This window comes from Diadema setosum, chromosome 1, assembly GCF_964275005.1.
Source record: "Diadema setosum chromosome 1, eeDiaSeto1, whole genome shotgun sequence".
NCBI classification, from domain to species: domain Eukaryota; kingdom Metazoa; phylum Echinodermata; class Echinoidea; order Diadematoida; family Diadematidae; genus Diadema; species Diadema setosum.
Genome location: NC_092685.1, coordinates 6,965,228 through 6,986,426, shown reverse-complemented (window position 1 = coordinate 6,986,426; position 21,199 = coordinate 6,965,228). Strand labels below are relative to the sequence as shown.

General features: G+C 38.5%; 1 protein-coding gene across 1 annotated transcript in view; it reads right to left on the bottom strand.

Moving 5' to 3' along the window:
* The window catches only part of LOC140226309 (WD repeat-containing protein 26-like), a 48,615-nt gene extending 27,703 nt beyond the window's left edge, over nt 1-20,912 (bottom strand). The window contains exons 1-2 of the mRNA XM_072306807.1: nt 20,432-20,912; nt 7,774-7,873 (exon numbers count right to left, since the gene is read on the bottom strand). Coding sequence (XP_072162908.1) covers nt 7,774-7,873; nt 20,432-20,667 — 336 coding nt within the window. The 5' untranslated portion in view covers nt 20,668-20,912. The remainder of the gene's footprint in view (nt 1-7,773; nt 7,874-20,431) is intronic.
* Nucleotides 20,913-21,199: the final 287 nt, after the last annotated feature.

The window sequence follows — 21,199 nt, the reverse complement described above, 5'->3', positions numbered from 1 at the left end:
CAAAGTACGTACATAAGAAATATTGTTTTATGTCAGATTATGACAGTAATTGCATGATATTCATTTGAAGATACAGGAATATCAATATTTTATATCACTTTCTCCAAGGATCACTACATGAGTCTGCTCTCGAAATGTCTGGGACTTCCACCCCTCATGTCATTGATTTCACACAAACATAGGATACATCATCATTTGTGTGTGGGTGTGTGTGTGTATGTGTGCATCTCCTTTATTTTGATTCAAGGTACAATTGTACATATTGTCATCTGAGAACCAGAAGGGGGCTATTGCATTCTAAGATTTGAGCGTATATTATAAAAACGTTCAACAATCAATTTTCATGGATTAAGAAGTTCACTTTATGAAAAGTGGGGAGATTTATACGCACTGTTCTAAATAAAGGGTAAAATAGCACTCTTGTGGTTTGAAGTTTTCAGCATTTTACTGAAAATGGAAATCATGTAAAATTGACACCACATTGCAAAGGAGATCAAGCTCTACAACATAATACCAATACATGTAACTCAATACCCACTCCCCTCATAAAAAAACCAAAACCAAAACAAAACTGCAATAAAGCTCTCCTGATTTTCAGAGGACAATACGTAACTTGTGAATTGTAATGATGAATACAACTGGCATCATAGCCATGTGATCAATCTTGGCCTATATTGGACAAGGTGTTGCATGATATTCTGATAATAATGTTAGAAGACCATTTTTTTTTCTTTCTTTCATGTCTGATTTCACTGTGGTTTCACTCACTGTTTGCTCCATCATGAATACTTCCCATCATAATGGAAATTTCTCTCTTTTTGTCTTGTCATAATTTGAATGAGAAAGAATTGAAATCCTTACATTGAACAAATCTTAAATAATAATGTTTCATGTTATTATTGTTATCATCATTATCATCACATCAAACTGAATTTGAGCAAAATAAGCTGAGTAATATCAATTACACACTGTTTATAAGCCAACCATAACAATAAAAAGAAATGACTTAACAAATAACCTAAGAAATGAATAAGATGTATTTTGCTTTTGAAACAGACCATACAAACAGATTCTTCCCATGACCCTAGAGCACGCATTCAAATATGATTTCAGCTCCCTGCTCTTCTTAGCATACGAGTCGCTCGACTAGTACCGTATCTGTTACATAGCTGCAGAAAGCATGATTTTACACAATCCTTCCCCCTTCAACGCCCGCTGGGCTTGGAATATGACCAGGCCTGACATCATCCCGTGGCTAACAAGGCATGACTCAAACGCAATTTGACTGTCTGCCGCTGTACGGTAGGTGTGCTTTGTGCATTGCCCGTTTGACCTACACTGTATCCCCACTATTCTATTACATGCACACACACATTCCTGCATCAGTGAAGGGAGAAAACATCAACTCTAATCCAATCGCAATAGTCCTCACGCTAGTCTTCATCGCTGCTCCTTAAACGATGGCCTAATGACCAGATTCAGCCACACAGACAATTCAGTCTGGCAAGCACGGGCACGTACGACTACTGTACAGGTGTATAACAAAAACACATAGGCCTGTTGCATCGCCTTGAAATTGACCTATTTTCCTGTATAATGTATTCTTGGTAAGATCAAAGGTCTTGGAGTATCGGCATATATTTTGCATTGTATCTCTAATCAGAGTAGGAAACAAACAACATTTAGAAATGATGTTTCTCTGTCCTAATCCATGTAAATACATCTAGATTTCAAAAGAACCCGTGGAAAGTGGTATGGCATATTTGTCACTCTTGGAAAACACACACACACACATGCAGCCAAACACAAAATGACAGAGATGCATTCCCAGGGACCTCCTAGATAATGTTGAAGGAGACCTCCTCAGAGTATTACCCTGCAAGCTCATTTTCTATGGTTCTTCAGAGCTGGGTAAAAACCTTATATTCATTTACTGGCACCTAAAACGCTGAATCTCTCCCTGACTGAGCTGATCATCACATGAAAGGAAGTACCAACACTAGGTGACCTCTTACCACCTCCCCTCCCCCCCCCCCAAAAAAAAACAAACAAACAAAAACAAACAAACGATATAACAAATGGGGAAAAAAGACCTAGTGTGCTCCTTCACATAAACTTTTGAAGAATCTGTTCTCTCAAACAAATTTGAGACAGTGTTTTTGATAATGTACAACCCTGGAATAGCAGTGCATTGTAACAATCGAAAATACTGTGCCCCTACACAAACCTGTGACAGGGTGTTTTTTTCCACACAATCCCTGGCTTGACAGTACAGTGTGATCATACGGATATTCAGTGGGCAAGTCATACGCTGCGTGCACAAAGCCATTCATCCAGTATGGTTTGTTGTTGCAACACTGCACACACAAAGCAGCACACAGCTGATTGCTTTCAGCTACTGATGACTGACCTCCTTTCCCATACACAGTGTACACAGCACTATCACTACAGTGTCAGAGCCTCCCTGGTCAGGGGGAGAACTGGACAGCACTACCCAACATTATGCCAATTGTACTTATGGTACGGTAGCCACATCAGTACTTGAGCTTGCAAACTAATTGAATAGAATACAGGATGTATAGTACTTAGCAGGGCATTCAGAACTATGTGCGAGATCAACAGTAAATCATCATCTTGTGAAAGTTGAGTTACAATTAGAAACATCAAGATATTCATAGTGAATCAAAACAGAGCACTCTGGATAGCTAAATTTATGATAGTGTTGTACCTGTCCTTCATTCAGGCATGCAAATTTTTATTTTTTTACAGAGATCTATGCTACTTCCTCATGCATTTACCACTGATCTTCAGTCCCTTCCCTTCTGCTGAGCAACTGCTACATTCTTACATGTTCTGAAGTGTTTCACAGTGATCTCAAAGAGTCTTGGTGATTGGATACAGCAAATCTGTTGTCAGAATCATGCTTGCCATTTCAGTTTCATGAAACATTCAGTGCGTACGTCAGTCACACATAGAAAAATATCGACAGGCCAGACTAAATCATAAGTTGAGAACCTGATAGGCGTTTGAACTTTATACATAGTTGTAGCACTCCTGCACTCAAATAACAGTATCTTATCCAAAGTTTTCTTGGTGAAGTTCAGAAGATAATGATACCCCTTGCCTTGAATGACTGTAGAAAGGCAGTCTACTGCCCATATCACAGGGTGAAATTGCATTTGGTCTGTAATACATACGGGATACTGTATACACCATTATTAAAATACTTTATTTTGCTGAGTGGTTTTTGCTTATCATTACGAATTTCATGAGTCAGGTGCTATTCGTGAATTTAAGAACATGCAGAAATATTAGATTTCATCCCAACTTGAATGCAATGCACACTCATACATGTGCTGGTGCACAGCAAACAGTACATGAAAAGGTGTGTTATTATACAAATGATGCACAGGATAGAGTGCGTTAGTGGAGATATAGCGCACTTGAGGTATTTACAATTGTGAAACATGCACGAGGCGAAGCCGAGTGCATGTTGCACTACATTGTAAATACCCGAGAGTGAGCTGCATCTCCACTAACGCCACGAAATAATCCTGTGCATCATTTGTTTTATAGAATGGGTCGAAAACTAAGAGCATTTTTCACGTACCTTTGTGGGTCAATACCAGTCAGCTACATAAAAAGTCAAGATGTCCGAAGATGTTCGTCCCAAACATATTACGCACGTCGCACTCGGAAATCCCGCACATGTAAGTACTGTACGTATAATATACATTGTACACCACACATGTTATGCACACAAGAAAGGCCGGCCGGCAGCCCGAACTAGAAGTTGTTTACAGGATTGACAGCGCGTATAGTAGCGCACACTGCTAGTGTAAACATTGTGACGTCAGGCCGTGAATGTTAGTGAGAAATTAATGCCGGCACACATGACTCATTTGAGCGCTTCCAATGGGCTACATTTTTGAACCCATTTTATAAAATAATGTACTCACAATCACAAATTCAGCCACTTGTGAAATGGTCTGGACTTCCCAATAAACAAAAACAAGACTAATATCCTATATAAGGGCATTTCATATACTGTAAACACAATATTATCGCGGCATGAAATTTTCGCAAACTAGAGGCGACGGCCTTTTACGCGGGATGAAATTTTCGTGAGTTGCCCCTAACATTCAATGCGTACAGTGTAGACAAGAACTTTCATGTGCATTTTAATTTCACAAATCTACGGCTCTCGCGAAATTTACAAACTCAAAATGCATGCGAACATTCCTTGTTTTACAGTCAGGATACAGTATGTACGCATGTATCATATGGTCATGCACAAATCTCTCATATCTGGGTGACGTTCATAATATTACCCTTCTAAAAAGAAGCTTCCTGAGCTGAACTCTATTCACTTTTACACTATAGATGTAATTGTGCTATAAATTATAATGAGCATAATTGTCTGCACAAACTGAGCTGCCCATTGCTTGAAATGCTGGTATGAAAATAGTGTTAAACGGATGGTACAGTATTGGTGGAGATGAGAATTGGGCTTTTAAGCGAGATACCAAGAAAACACTTATGAAATAGTACAGAGCATACCATTTTAAGAGGAATTCAAAGTTTGTATTTGATGGAAATCTGATTTGGAATGACTGAAACATCCAAAAACAAAGTAAAACAAAGCTATCGTAATAAAAGGTGGGTCCCACACTTTGTTAGAATCGCTCTGTTTTGGATATCTCAGCCATTTCAAAACCAATTTTCATCAAATAAACGTTAAATTCCTCATGGAATTACACGCTCTTTCATACTTCATAAGAGGTTTCTCATTATCTCACCAAAAAAAAATTGTTAGAAACTTGAAATTAGGTCTCAACCAAAACTATACGATCCCTGTAACGAATGCAGCCACAGACAATGGTTTGCTGAACTAAGTTTGAAATGTCGCCCCCCCCCCCCCTTTAATGATACATGTAGTTGATATACGCATTTATAAATTCACAGCTACAATTAATGTTTGTTCATTTTTTTTAATCTACAGTATGTCAAGGCAATTTTGTCTTGCTTCTAGCTATTACAAGTTGGCTAATGTCTTGTGATATCTACTCATGCTGCAAATGACAGTGGACACCGAATTAAAAATTTAGCATAATATTTTGGTTTCCTCAAACTATAATCACGTTGTCTCAACACATGAATTAGTATACTAGATGGTTATTTCATAAACATAAAAAAAAAAATCCAACCTGAAGAATTCCACAGAGTGAGCTACTGTACAACCAATACTAACAGAAGGAATGTTTTCCCATAAGGAGCAAGTCACCAGTCAAGCTGGGGATATATTATACATACATGCAGCATTTGACAATGTACATTCGAGAACAGATTATCATATGCGACACTTCCTGAGCGCAGACACGTGTCTGAGCTGAATTCGGAATCTTGCCCCCTCCATCAGAAATGCCGAGCACACGCACACCGTCATGTCCTAATGTTGTTGGCATTACGTGAAAAGACAGTAATGACATGCATTCAAGGCAAGAAGACGGGTACATGGAATGACATCAGCAGCAGCAGATGGTTTTCAACCCAGTCACTGACAGACGTGTGCTGCATGCAGCCGAAATACATTGTATTTATAAAAATGGAATAAAAACCTAGAAATGTCGCTCTGGCAGCTGATATGCCTCTGCTATATATCGCATTATTCTCCAAATACATGTACTGTTGGTCTATTGTACACGTATCTTGCCAATGTGAGATGGCAGTTTTACATGACTGGCAAATAAAATCACTATCTGGTACTATATGCACAAATTTTCATTCCAATACTTTCAGCCATTTTCAAAATACTGAAAAAATAGTGAAATAACAGTATATTCACTTGACCTTTAATCCCATGGCCTACACTATAGGTGTTTCTCTATGGAATCATTGTGTGGTAATAATGCATGATTATCAAGTTTAATCAAGTGTAATGTGAGTCATTTCCAAGGCATGGAGAAAACAGTGTAATTTCAGTTTTACACAGTATAATTTCAGCATTTCAACCAGACATTAGACCCATGACCTTTGACCACAAACTTCTGAAGAGAATCAATGTCAGGCAATATGTAACATCTTTCCTGAAGATACCTTGAGCCATTTTACAGATATGGAGGGAAAAGGTGAAATTTTAGCATTTTCGATTTACATTTGACCTTTGACCTTCATGGCTTCAACTATGACAGAGAATCTTTATCTGATATACATGTATACAGCAAGTTTTATGAAAGTAACTTTAAGTATTGCGGAGATATATACGGAAATTACTGACATTTTATGATTTGACCATGACCTAAGACCTTTGACCTTGAGTATGTGTGTGTGTGTGTGCGTGTGTGTGTTCGTGTGTGTGAGCCTACAAGCTGATGGGCACAACTTCATCCACTCATAATCGTATACATACGGATACAGCTGTACATGTATAATATGCCAGGTTTCATCTGGATACCTCACATGGTTAAGTTACAGTATATTCTCCACAAAATCCATTACAGACAGATGGACACACAGACAACCTGACAACATTATGCCTCTGGCAAAACTTTGTTTGGGAGGCATAAAAAATAAACCCAGCAATCCATCGAATGCTCTTGGACGATTTCAGAACCTTTACTGAATCATGAGTCCACATACATGATGTGGTTCCAGCCTCAGATCCACTTCCACACAAATGCACATTCTTGTTAATCTTGACATACAATTCATGCAACAATTTGACAAATGAAGAATGCTAAACTCTGAAATATCATATCAGGCAGGACTGCAAGAAATATTTAATCTCATTGCTGTACCTTTATGATGCTTTGGCTGCATTTAGGTGGATGAATTCTATGCTTTAAACCTTGATTTGGAGATCACGGTTTGAATCAAAATGAAAACAAAAACAAAACAATGAATAGTGAGTTGTGAGGCGGTGAGTTGGCTCAGTCGGTAGCGCGTCTGCCTCACGATCACACGGCCTGGGTTCGAACCCGAGTCTGGACTGAGCAATGTTGTGTGTAAGCATACCGTCCCCTCTAGCAAGAGGCAAAACACTCTGTCCCTCAGATAGGACATAAAATGGAGGTCCCATGTATGAGAGAGTAACAACTCATGCACGTAAAAGAACCCGCTTCATTCATTCATCGCAAAGAGCAGGGTGTTTAACCCGGTGAAGTGGTCCCACCTCATATCCAACTGGACCCCATGGAAGACCAGCTTAACATAGCTGAATATGGGCTATCCAGTCATCTTCACAGATGAAAAATGAACAAACAAACAATATAAAGAATGGAAAAGGATATATCAATATTCTCTTCGAAGACAATGGCTCTACACTTTATTCCAACTTGGAAAATACAGGCCACTGTGACAGAGCGTTCCTGTTGTGTGCATTAATGAATAGACCTAAAATAAGGTATGAATAACAAATATTTACCATCATCTAGCTTGTTTACCTCACAATGTACAGTATCTCACACCACTGATATGCACTGATGTTTCACTATGCTACACAGTGGCATTACAAAATTAATTTTTGGTTGCATCTGTAAAACTATCATATCACAAGCACCATCCGCCATAAAAAAGTCCCCCACCCCCCACAGACAACCTCTGTGTCCTTGCCGGATTTAATCTTCCATGGGCGAGGGGATGGATGGAAAGCGCGAGAGAAATAAGACATCAATCAGAAATCGAGAACAAGACAAACACATATCTATGCTAGAGGAAACAGTATAAGAATAGAATATGATCCACAAAATGTGAGGGAGGCATCTGAATACTCACCTTGCTAAATTCACCTGTCATGACATGTGACCTGAACTTGGCTGCAGAATCGTGCTCCAGTCGACAGCCGGACTCTCGCATGAGCAGCTCAACGGTCTTCCTGCAAGTCATATTGTCAAAGGAAAAGAATAAATCATAACGAAAATACAGCTCCAACCTTTTTCTTTTTTTGTAAAGAGGAAAATTCACCGTCACAAGAATGTTGTCTTTTATGGTCTTCCTGTAAGTCATATTGTCAAAGAAAAAGAATAAATTATAGTGAATATGCGGCTACAAAAATGAAGAAAATTTATCTTCATATTTAAAGAATGTCATCTTTGACCAAAACAAAAAACAAAAACAAAAAAACAGTATACAAGAGCAGATCTGTTTATACTAGACAAAAGAACAGACATGTACATGTAGTATAAAGTTATGATGTTTAGAGTATTAAATATTTTGTCCATCACAGCATCTTTTGGAGAGGTCAATAGCATCCCATTGTACAATGTAGTCAAGTGACTATATCTTCATGATTCTTCCTCTTCATATTCCTCACCCTGCATACAAGAATAGTCAACAACAAAGACATATTTTGATTCAATTTGCCCTGTCTTTGAACACGTATAAAAGATTTTATTACAGTTGAACCTCTCGTATCCGGACAAGTCGGGACCGGGGCTCATCCGGATAAGGGATTTGGCCGGATACGGGAGACTCAATGCTTTATACATGTACATATACACATGTACTGATGTAGCCCATTGTAGTACCACATGTAGTAATGTGTATACTGCAACCTTTTCATTGTTACATTTGGGGATGTTTCGGGATGTTGAAATGTCTGAAGGTAAGCAATTTGGAAGGAAATTTGATGCAATGTATGTTAATCATATTGGAAGTAATATGTAATTCATGTGTGTTTGGGTAGGAGTTCTCAAGGAGTTGGGAATCCCCCTTTCTTCCCGTAATTATTTTAAAAAAATCACGGCGAGATTGCGTCCGGATAATAGAGAGATACGGATAAAGGGAGGCCGGATAATAGAGGTTCAACTGTATCTAGATAATATACAAGTATCTCCATCAGTGTCACAGAAAATATGCTTACTCTCTTGAGAGGACATAAACTTAGTGACCTTCACATGTAGAAGAGGAAACCACACAGATAACAATCCAGCTCGGAAACATACTGTATACTGAGATACCCCCAAAACACAATGTTCACTGTTTTGTTAACTCACTGACATTTAACAATCACCTCTCTTACTAGGAATATCTTGATACACTAGAATTCTAATGTGCAGTTCTATACCATATTCAAGGCAACTTCTATGCATCTAGAGATCTAACATCAGACAAAACACAGTGATAAGAGTTTTAAACAAATTGAACATAAAATAAACATGGAAGTTTGAAACGTCACATTTTCTTCAGGAAAAAGTGATATGAGACCATGTGTACCTGAAAAGAGATCAATGTGAATCAGAAGGACACTAAAAAACAAAAGAGGGCTGTTTCAAACATTTCATAGTACCGGTACACATGTTACCAGTTTGGAAGCAGAAGAACATTTCCTCATCTGACTGTCTAAAATTGTATTATACTCACTACCTTCTGATTCTCATCTGAAAATACAATACCCACTGAGTGTGTTTACAAGATTTGCTGCTAACTAGCTTTATACTCATACTGATGCAAATCTTGTGAATGTTTTGGCAAACTGCTTTAAACCTTTGGCAATCATTTTTCTCTTCTTATTTATTTAGATGCTGTCTAATCCACTCCATCCACTGAGTGCCTAGAGAAATATCAGTTTCAAGCACCCTGCAGAATTAGGTTGATGAATCAGAATGTTTTTGCTTTGTGTAAAATCTTAGAGCAGTTAACATGCAACCTCTGAGCACTATGCACCACTGCTGTCTCATACTATGTAGCTGAAAATGGCACTGATAGGGTTAAATGTGACAACAAGGTTTCTTGGACTCTGGACAACTTTGTCTGCGGGTTTGGTTTTGAGATAACAACTAGCCCAATTTTCTTGCAATGGTGGGGACAAAAGGTATTTGTGGATTTGTGAGTAATCAGTTCATTCTCCGTCTGTCCCAGCTCCCTTTGTGCCTTGGCTAGGTCAAACAGTCCCAGGAATTGGCTCAGCATGTCAGAATCTTTGGTGAGGAACTGGTCAGCATAACGTCACATCCCATTGAGTAGGCATACTAGTGTGCATTGTGTGCACAAAGGATTTGCCTGTGATGGTATCACATGACTAGTCAATATGTGACTTTATCACGGATTTACAATTGTTTGGCTTTATGGCTATTCTCTTAAAAATAAAGCCCAATGACACTCACAAATTGAAACCAGGCGGCATTCTAAGATACAGTTGTATTATCTGTGCAATATTCATTCTACACTCTACAATTCTTAATATTCAGTAAAGAAGGAAATATTATCAAATTCATAATTTGATTGGGTTCTTTGATATTTCTATAATTAAAAAAAGAAAACTGCATACATACATCTTAAATGATAGAATTTTATAAGAGGTGATTAAATATTTCATTATGTGCCATAGATTGTATGCATTGTAACTTGGAATATCTCATCTGGCCTTTTATATTCACCCCGTGACATTCAGAAGGCTTCAACCTCATAAAACCAAATATCTAATCAGGCCATATCTATTCTTAGACTGTTCATAAACACATTTTACAGATTTTTATCAAGATATTGTGCATCATTCTCAAGTTAACCTGGTAACATGTTTTGCTGAATAGCCAATCCTAGGATGAAATACCTGTCAGGCACCATTGTATATCTATGTCAGGAGGTACACAATAAAACATTTCTGTTTTTTTAAAGAGAAGAACAAAAGAAAGAGACCACTTTGCAATATGCTTCCACACCAGTGCCATATTCTCTTTTCCATGCTATATATTCACAGTTCAATATTCAAGACATGTTGATGCTGATTTTGGAGACTGTATTTGCCCAACAGTAGGTAGCAAGAAGCATTTTATCAAATACTGCCCATTGTAAAAAAAAAAAAAAAAAAAAAAAGCGTACTTGAAGAACAATTATTCCAAATAAAACAATGTCAGAAAACATAGGGCCTACCACTTTACCAGGTATTGAGTGTTTAATCCATTCTGATTTCACACTTTACGTGTATTTGTATGTGTATTTCTTCATGTTCCCATTATTCATTATTTTTTCAAGGAAAGGATAGAGGCTGTGAATGTGTTTGCTGAACTATTTACTGTAAAAGCGACACTTTTCGTGGTGTTAAAATTTTCGTGCATTTCGCGCAACCAGAAACTAGCGCGAAAATAAAAGCATGCGAATATTTTTGTTTGCCATACAAGTGTGTATGTTCCTGTGCGTGATGTCTTGATTCCCCCGAGTAAAAACATGCGAAACTCTTCTTACCCGTCCTAGTGCGAAAAATTCGTCGCGCGAAAATATCCACTTTTACAGTATTGTTTTTTCACCCCTGGTACCCAAGTTTCTCCATATTGCTCAGGTATTAGCTAAACTTTGCACCACATGATAGGTCCATAATTATCTAGCCTTCCACTCATATCAGGAAATTGCACAAAACCTACATCCGAAACTGGGCATTCAATGACAACCAAATATTTGCCATCCTATTAAGTACTCCTTATATAACTGCACACAGTTACCACTGGCACAGCAATCCAGGGCAGTATACCATACGGCTTGAGAAAGAAGGGATCGCAATCATTCCTGGGAGATTATTTCATAAACGATGAATTGTTGCTTTAAGGAAAACTGTAACTTCAGCACAAAACATTTTCATTGTCTGCATTAGCTTCTCATGTCATATGGCAGAAAAAAACAACAATATACACCATGAGTTCCTGGTATGATTTCTGAAGTCAATTAATCAATTGATTAATTGGGGATCTCGTTACAAGCTTTTGCAGATTGTATGCATTTGAACTTTAAAATGATAGATTGTCTAGAAAACACTTGTCTGGACTGCCACTATGTAAGTTTGATAACATTGCTCATTCTTTGTATAGATTTATTCATTTTTTATTTATTCATTTTTTTTTTCTTTTTTTCTTTTTTTTAAACAAGGGCTCCAACTACACGCACATTTTACTTTTCAGGAGACCTGGCCCTGAATGTTATAACTGCTTCTCTGTTACGACTTGTATCATTTTATATTTTGCCAAGTAAATGAATGAATGAATGAATGAATGAATGAATGACATTTTCAGTGTCCCTCACTCAATGCATTCCCTAAAATTACCTCATACCTGCTACTCCAGTATATCTGCTGACTCTTTACACATGTACATGCAGTAAATCCTGGCTGAACACAGAACCATGTTCTGCATCAATGGGCATTAGCTGAACTATTACAATATTGCTTTAATATTGTCTTTTGAATGAGAACACAAGTCAAAATACACAGATAAATTGCAGCAGCAGCTTTGATTGATAACCATACAGTACTTCTGTTCAAGAATCAAATCAGGATGTTGTCTCAATACTGCACTCTAAAACACTCCTTGATTTCTACTGACAATTCTGGGATAAAAGTTCTTACAGCACAATGAAAAGTTTTGAGTTCATGTACATCGGACGTTTCATGAGATGCTGTAGAAACTAGGGGTAAGGTATTTTTGTGGGGGTGAAAATACACTTGAAAGTCACTAGAAGGTATCTCAAATGCATACATATAGGCCTACTTATATTCTCTCAATGCTTATTAGAAATATACAGCATGACTGCTTCAACCACACTGTGATACGACCGCAGCATGGAGACCATAAAACTCTGACCTGGATACAGTGAGTCCTTACCCTCTGTGCAAAGCGTATGGTATGACAACAGGATGGGAAACATTCTCTTTTGATACAGTTAGATTTCAGTATGACCAGTTGCTAAACAAGATCTATCCTTCTAACCTTACATACCCATATTTTATTTCCTTTTCTCGATCCAGGTGACTTCTAAAACCTAATGATATCAGCTGCCTAGAGATGAATTTTATCCTTTCCCAGAGGCACAGGGCTGACATCACCAGCAGTAGGCCTGTCTTCATCAGCCCGAAGTTTCAAAATAGCGCGCTATCTTGCGGTTACCAAACTAGCCCGCTGTCAAAATAGCGCGCTATCTGTGTAGTGAAGACACAAATAACACGCTATTTGATCGGGAAAATTTTCCCCAAAATCTTGGTCTAGTTCGTGAACTAGCGCGCTATTTTGGGTGCGTCTCCATCAGCCCAAAATTTTCTCGATCCCTCCACGATTCCGGTTAGCCAGCTGGCTGTGGGGAATTATTGGAAAGCGCGGTACAAGTTTAAATAGTGACTGTGTACGTACACACATGTGCGTGCTAGGCCGTTGTTGACATCTTTTTCGAACTCTGTACCGTGCATGCTGGCTGATTCATCATTGTTTGTACTTCTTCGTCTGGTCAGTTCTACCTAAGCTGAAGATCATTGCAGACTGTGTGTATTTTTTGAAGCGTTTAAACTCTGCAAATTGTTAATTTCATAAGATGTGTCACTGAACAGAAGAAAGAGTAGCGTTATTGATATCCCTTTGGAGAGAATATATATGCTGTACTGCTCACCTCCCTGGTTGTAGTATCATACATACGGTGATATATAGAAGATTTTGCGCGGGAAATCTACTTTCGAACTGTGAGCGAAGCAGAGTAATGATGCAAAGTGCGCATGCATCAAATTTCGGGCTAATTTCCCCAAGCGGGCTGTCTTGAGCTGATGAAGATGCACATTCACAGTATCGGGCTATTTTCCAAGACCACAAAATATCCCGCTAGTTTAAACTTCGGGCTGATGAAGACACGCCTAAAGATTTCTCAGGATTGTTAACGCAGCCTGCTGGTCTCAGAGGAAGGAAAATGTTACAATGTATCTTGGCCGATGTTTAACCTAGATGTATAGTGCACCCACTTCACTTGCTACCAAAACAACACAAAGAAAACACCACAAACGAATGGAGTTTGTGGGTCACTTTCCAGGCCACAGATGTTCCTGTCCAGGTTAGACTAATTGGTTGAATAATCTACCCCCTCATAACAACTACTGTGAAAGTACCTTTAATATCATTTGAGGTAAAGTGGCCAATGGGAATGATAGAATCAGTCTTCATGGAACCATCATCATTTGGGAATTCATTGACATCATACACAAACAGGTGGCATACAGTAATACATGATGCAAAGTTACCATGGGTGGGGCATTGACCTGTTCCCAAATTGAATTCTGGTTTGAATCTTTAGTGCATTTATTTTTTCTTCTTAAATTGGGGTGGGGGGGGGGGGGGAGGGGGAGGAAGAGACTGGCCTCCCCGCCTGAAATGAACTCTGCCCAGGTGGACTGAGTCATACCAGCTTGGCTGCCAAGTTTGATCATGAGGACACATTCAAAAACCTGGCATTTCATCACTCAGGCGTCACATCTCTGCTCACTAGAGGTCTCCCAGTGAGTGCAAGATAAGGCTGGCCAAGGCTGTGCAGAGAATGAAACTAAACTCTTGGAAATGAAAACTGTCTGCAGTAGATTTGAAGCCAAGCTTGCTGCATTTCTACTACTATTGTATGTGCATACACGTTTCAATATATGCGGAAACTTATAGGTTATATCAGCCATATGTATTATGAGCTGCAGGTTTGCACACATAAGTCATGCAGACCATGTTTGAGTATTTGATCTTCGTTGATTCCCGTACGGCTTGTATGTATTTGTTTTACATCACAGTGTCATTGTGTAAAGATTATTTAACATGTAATGCTTAAATATTTGCTACCAATTTGGGGGGGGGGGGGGGGGGAGAAGGGAAACAAACTTGTTTACTAAAGGCAATGTTGGACCTTCCTATGATTGAAAGTATATAATGTAGTTTCTGTTTTTACAAAGTCATACAGTCACATTTTCGCATAGCTGTGCCATAAAAAACAGGGTCTGCCAACATAAAATCTTCTGGATTTTGTACAACATTGCACTGAACAAAGGAGCAGAATTCATGATTTCTTTTGTTTTCATGAAGAATCACGGTATCCAGACCAGTAGTCAGTAGTCAGTAGTCACACTGCCTCGGGCTGGCTTTTCAATTCCACACAAAGGAGATTACACTGAAAAAAAAAAATGGTACATGAAGACCTCGGGAAGAAAGACAGAAGAAAAAATGTTTATCATCATGGATTATTGTTGGTATGTACACTGTGTATCACTGGCTGGTGAGTAACATACACAGGGCAATGGCTCTTCTCCTACGTAATGGGGATGCTATGTTTACAAGCACTCTAATACTGTCTATAAAACCATAGTGCATTGTCATCCTGGAGCTGTGGAGTGTGAACACAGGGCAGTACTCTGTCACACCTTTTCATCAGAGATGTTCTTCTCTTTGATTTGCCATAAAAGTACAAACATAATTTGCAAGATTACACAACATTTTTTGGCAGCAGTGTAGTCATAGTTTGATGATCAACTTATCAACTGCCTAGATGTACACATGTTCCACTTCATGCATTTCATTTAAGTCTGCAACATTGTGTACAAGTCACTACAGAGCTCACCTGTATTTTGCTTTTTTCCCAAACAAAAGCATGCTGTTGTTGGGTTTTTTTTACCATTCAAATGTAAGACAATGTATCACTACATGTAGACCTGATATGCACTAGATACTGTCATGCTCTTGAAAAAATATATTGCACTTAACATTACCATGTGCACATAAATTTGAGCTGCTCATTGTAAATTGAATTAAATGTTTATCAAAAATAAAAGACCTATTCATATGCAAAAACAACATATAGTCTCAAATCAATGCAAAAAAAAAAAAAAATCACACATTTTGATTTTCATCAAAACCTGCTCTCCACACACCATGCAAACTTTACCATCAGTATGTGTACTCCTGAACACTTTTAATACATTTACTACATGAAACAGTTACTGTGTGTATCATAGAGATCTATGGAATATAATGCATTCTCAAGAAATACTGAGTCTACATGTTAGCTGCTTGTGGCATCTGAGTAATGCAGTGAAGCCATACTGTACAAGTACATTGTACAAGGGAAATATACTGACATCCCAGACAAGATAAAAGCTAACCGCTAATTAACATCACATTGTAGAATGGGGTCAAACCCCATGTCAGCGATATCAAATTTGGGGTGACTGGCAGGGAATAAATGAAGGCTTCCCATTGACTTATCCAGGAAAATCCCCTTCGCAGGAAGTAGAAAGAAATCCTCCATGGGATGTGTGATTGAGTGGGTAATTCACTTTACTTCACACAGCATTTTTCAAGTGTGACCATGCGCTTGGCATTGCAAATTTATGATGTGACACCTAGGATCTACAGTGCACAATAAATTCACAACAAGGAGAGGTTTAATACTTGACTAATGTGAGTTAGTTGTATGTACATGTTCCTGCATTTCAGCAATATGCATCATGGCATAAAATTGCATGATACAGAATATTAAGCACCATGGAAACTTTTGTAGAATTTGCACTCCACTGAATTAGTATGAAAATAACAAATACACAAATTTTAAGGGAAGGCCTCAAGTATGCAACAACAACAAAATACCCTCATTCACAAAAATAAAGGACAACCAAAGCTCATCATAACTGCCAAAGTTGTGCAAATTTAATTGCATAAAAGTGTCTTGGATAATTTACAGTACGATGGGGTATTTACTAGCATGCAGAACGCATAAGACACATGGTACAAAAGTGGCCATGTATTTGGTGTTGAGGCCCACATATTGGTGGAGGGAAACCACCATCAAGCAAAGACTGCCAAGTCAGAGTTAGTTGTATATTTTGTAATGATACATGTACAAGGTAATTTCATGATTGATTCACAGTTTAAAGTATGGAAACTTAATTAAAGGCATTATTTGCCATTTGCAGATGAAACAAAAACCCAGCTTTAGTGCTTAAAAATAGTTATAAAATGAGAGTTACAATTGTAGGGATAGAAACAACCATTGTATAGGTTGTAAAAAAGTTTCTCAGTATAATCAATGCTACAATTTGTAAGTATTGTTATACAAAATGTGAACAATAGTTATAATAAAACTGTCTCTAGACTAAACCGTCTACAGTCATGGTTTAGTGCAAAAAACAAATATTATATCTCCTTATATTTTAGGCTTTATTGCAATTTTTTTATATGGTAGGATGTTCTGTGAAACAACTGATATACACGTACATGTACATGCATCACATGTGATAACTTGAACTTGAACTTTAAATCACTGCTCCCAAAGGTAAACAGTACCTGTGATTCAAGGAACCAGTTTTATGCCCCTTGCTAACATTTGAAGATGAAAAAAAAAAAAAAAAAACAGCTTTATAGTGTTTCAAAACAGTTCTAAAATTTGAGTTAGGGATAAGAATAACCAACATGAAAATGTCAATTAGTATATCAGTATGTACATTGTATAATCAATGTTAGGTACTGGTAAATGCACAAAATGTGAACAGGAGTTTTATTTAAACAGTTTCAGGAATGAACCATCATCACGGGAGTTTATTGAGAAAATTAGTGATATCTCCTTATATTTGTAGCTTTCTTGCAAAATTTTTGTAACTGTAGGGTGTTTTGTGATACAACTGATCTACAGGTATGCATCAAATGTGATAATTTGAACATCTTTTTTTTTTTATATATAATCACTGTTCCCAATGTAAACTAGTGGCTTTGGTTCTAGAGTTGCTCCTGCATCAGCAATGGTCTGAATAATAATAATTATGATGATAATGTAAGATAATAGTCATAATGATTATGATTATCATTCTTAATATTTTCATTATTATCAAAATTAAAATTATCACTGTTGTTTTTGTCTTTGAAATGATTACAGTATATATGCGACCCGCTACAACAAAAGGATCCTAAAGTCGCTGACGGGTGAGCCGAGAAATCGAGTTTGAAGTCAGATCACCAAAATCTGTCAAAACGTTCAGATTTCTGTTTTTAACATAATCTTGTAGTCTAATGTATCTTCTATCATGTGCCGAAATTTCAAAGCTAAATGATCAAAGGAAAGGCCTGAAAATAGCATTTTTCTGGGCCATGCTTGGCTCGCCCGTCAGCGACTTTAGGATCCTTTTGTTGTAGCGGGTCACATATTCACTACTCATAACAGATTATCCCACATACTCATCATTGTTAGTACATTCAGAGTACAATAAACACAAGTTCTTGTAGTGGGATCATTCATGACCAGAACTCCACATGACACTCAACAGAGGCTATAGATGGAGTTTAATTTTCAAGTTTGTTTTTGTTTTGTTTTGTTTTTTGGATGGTTTCTCTTGAGTAATTTGACCAACAATTCAATTTGTATGGATTTCCCCTGAAATGTTTGTAGCTAAACATACGCTCTCACCACACAATGCATGTACTTTACATGACCACAGAGAGAAAGAGGAAGGGGGGGGGTAGTGAAAAATAAATAAAAGCAGAAACAAGTGAGTGATGATTCATGATACACCTTCAGTTTTAAAACTGATCTGCAACTCAATACAAGAACATATAACTCACACATTGCATGACATGTACACATACCCATGTTTATGGCCTTTTACTTGCATGTTTTGCAATGCTTCACAAATCTATGTTCAAAAACATTTGACAAAAAAATTCCATGTGTGTCCCCTTGCCATTTCTAAGCACTCGAACACAATTATTATATTTCCCCCTCTCTCTCCATGCCCTATGAAAACATCTAAAAAAAAAAAGAATAATAATCATGATCTGATACAGACTGCCAGTCCACTCTTGTCCAAGCATTAAAAGAGAGGAGGTACAGTGTATATTCTGATCCTTTAAGTCCTTGAGGACGAGTCCCATTTAAAAACTCGTGCAAATAACCTGGGCAAATAATGCACAGGTTTTAGTCTGTGATGTCAGTGGAAATGCAGCCCACTCTCATGTATTCACAATGTCGTGCATGTTACACCATTGTAAATATGATACCTTCAAGTGCACTGCATGTCCACTCACACACTCTCACCTATTCCTACCCCAAATTCAGGATGGACAGCTGGCGGCGGTGGTGGCAGAATACTGCATATCATGCGTGGATATGCCCGTGCCCTGTACACATAACAAGGTTAGCTTTCCGCACTTTGATATGCTCATGTTCAGCTATAGTACATGTACATGTGTACTGCCAGTGGTAGTAGAGTTTGATATGCAGATGGAACCCTGCAATTAATTCCAATCAATTGTAACTTCAGGCGTGATTTTAAATCCATCTTAGAGTTACCAGAAGAAAAAAAAAAAAAAAAAAAAAAAAAACAGATGAAAATGGATTGAAAACCACTATTAGAAAATAATGTTGTTCAGAATACTGAAAGCAGGAAAATTGAGGGAGACTGTGCATGATGTACATTGGGTGTCAATGTATCACCACAGAAACAGTCAAATGTGTGTGGCTGTATCCAGCCAGTATTAAGACTTACATGCTTGGTGCTGGATATGGCTGTATACACTGCCTGAATAAAATTAATTGGCAATAGTGGTGTGCACAGTAACGACACTGGTAGATATCACAATCTGACCTCCCTGCTGGAGTCGTATATATTTAAATATCTGTCTTTATTCATATTTAAATAGACTACATCGAGTCTAGTCTGTCACGTCTTGTCATGACTGATGTAAAATTTTAACATTCTATTTAGCTAACCTATACTCACACCTAGCATAATGTAAATGATGCTGATTATTTCAGTATAATTGACTGTTTAGTGTCGAGTGTTGGTGTTGCTCAAACTTGACCAACAAAGAAACTGAGTCACGTAGAGACAGTAAAGTGGGAACTTGTGACATGCATTCACTGTATAGTGAGGTGCCCGCACCTCGTCAGGGGCCCGAATACCGTCACCCCGCTTAAAATTGTTTTAAGCGCACTAAACAAAAATTTATGTCTGGGACTGTGTTCAGTACGCTTGAAACTTGGCAGGGCTACCACAACCAAGCAAATTGTGGTGAAAACCGAACAGTTTTCGCGAAAATCTGAAATTTTAATCGGAATACGTGTTATAAGTATCACCACTGTCCCCGCACGCATCTTTCACGTGTATGTCTATGGGAGCATCACGGTCACCCGCACACGTCTTTTACGTGCTTTGCCTATGGGAGCGCGGGTGACGAGTTGCGGGCCCCTTCCTTAGCACACAACTTTTTCGCATCGTTCGCGTTTAATGACGATAGCTGCAAATTTTCGATATCGATCAGTGAACTTGTGATTCCATTGAAATTTTCAGCATTTTTCCTGTATGTGAATTGGATTTCAAAGAATTTCAATGGCGAAATGTGATTCATGATATGCGCAAACATTAACTAAATTTATGACGAGATGCGGGTCACCCAAGTATAGATCTACAGCTGTACTACTAGGTTATGTTTGTGTGTGTGTGGGGGGGGGGGGCTTTCACAGATTTGGCAAACTCAAACAGTCACAATGGTGTTTAGGGCCTAGAGATGGAAAAAAATGAGTGGCATGTCATACGGCTATGCTTGCAGTGTTTAGGCAGGTTAGGACTAATTTTACAACACTTCACTTGTCTTGACTTGTTCCTCTCAATTTCACCCTCACCACCTCAGATGCACATAACAACGCCTTAGGCTGCATGAGCTGCACTTACGTATAGCCAAGACCCATCAGATGTTGTCCTATCAGTCGAACTATGTCCCTGTCGCATGGAGAGAGCTCATTTGCGCTCGTTTTCCTTGTACCTTCCTCGGCAAAAGCCGAGGATCCGTTGGTAGTGATTCCAGCGGCCCCGCCAGGGCCTGCCCCGTTCGCGTTACTACTGTGTGGGCTGGTGTCTCCATTGTGTGCCGCCGTACTCGTCGAGGAATCAACATCGTTGGTTTGCATTGCACTGGCAGCGGCTACGCGTTGTTTCTTTGCCGGTGGCGGAGACAACCCACCGCTATCCGAGTCCGATGATGAGGCCAGAATTGCGACGAGTATGGCGCTTTAAACGAGCCAGCACAGGAAAGCAGGAAATCAGGACAATTTTCGTCTTCCTGGATTGTTGGGCTATAGACGGTTTCCGTCAGATAATCGGTGCGAAAATCTCACGTAAGCCCCGTACTTCTCCGCTAGGTGCAGTCATGTATTTTTTCGGTTCCTACAGTACAGCTGTGTATGTTGTGGATGACGTCATCCTTTATCTGTGCTTTATGCTATACACATCGTATAGCGTAACATTCGTGTACTCGCAAGGGGGCGATCGACAGAGAAATTATTTTAGAAGAAGAAAAGGTGTCTATCGGGAAGAACCAACTTTGCGCGATACACCGTTAGGCCTCAGTATAGACAAATTCATCATGCTGACGTGGTGGAAGACAATGTTTTCTCATCAATCAAGTATTTGACAATTTTCAGTGAATACGATTGAAGAAAC